This window comes from Eurypyga helias, unplaced genomic scaffold, assembly GCF_000690775.1.
Source record: "Eurypyga helias isolate BGI_N326 unplaced genomic scaffold, ASM69077v1 C15414249, whole genome shotgun sequence".
Lineage (NCBI taxonomy): Eukaryota > Metazoa > Chordata > Aves > Eurypygiformes > Eurypygidae > Eurypyga > Eurypyga helias.
In genome coordinates, this window is record NW_010283310.1 from 1 (window position 1) to 753 (window position 753).

Consider the following 753-nt stretch of genomic DNA (forward strand, 5'->3'; position numbering starts at 1 on the left):
TAACACTCCTGGAAGCAATCCGTTTCAACCACAGTAAACAAGAGTCCGCTCCTTCTCACTGGGATTACACAAAAATGCTCCCTGATTAAGTAACAGAAGCGGTGCCACTAGGGAGCTGTACTTACCACCGGCGGTTTGGCCCTCATGCTACAATATCCACTGTATTTGGTCTCCCCATCACGAGGTACTTCCGTATTGAGGGTTCCATACAGCAGAGCAGCCTGGTTGTTCCTACCCAGTTTGAGGTAAACTTCACTTTTCCCTCCAATCTCTACATCAGAGGAAATAACCCACTTATCTAAGTCTTCTTGGCTCCGAAACTCCCACAACACCCTTGTCTGTTCCAACAGGTACTGGTCAAATGGAATGCCTCCAGGTCCTACTAAGTAATCTTTGGTCTCCTTCTTCAGCAGGCTTAGCTGAGTCTTTAAGACATCAACGCTCTTCTTAAAACTGAAATCGGTGTTTTGCCATGTTTTTTTCTCAGGCTGTGAGCCTGGCCTCCTGTAGCTGCTATACATTTTTGACATGGAATTGCTGAGGAGAGGTCCAAGAAAGGGGTGCAAAACTTTGTGCCTGCAGCATCTACCGTGTAAGTGAGCACCATTCAGCAACATAATAGTCAGAGACATACTGGTAAACTTGAAGAATACGCTTCCAGTTAATGGGCTTGAAATTAGCAACAAAACTGGTATCCAGAGCTATCTTAGTTGCCGTAGTTTATCTCCACCTTTAATGAAAAAGGGAAAGGAT

General features: G+C 45.0%; 1 protein-coding gene across 1 annotated transcript; it reads right to left on the reverse strand.

Moving 5' to 3' along the window:
- Positions 1-125: 125 nt before the first annotated feature.
- NDUFAF1 (NADH dehydrogenase (ubiquinone) complex I, assembly factor 1) lies at positions 126-632 on the reverse strand (the record flags this gene model as incomplete). Its single annotated transcript, XM_010160009.1, has 1 exon — positions 126-632. A coding segment is annotated over exon 1 (507 nt), but the record flags the coding sequence as incomplete, so codon positions are not given.
- Positions 633-753: the final 121 nt, after the last annotated feature.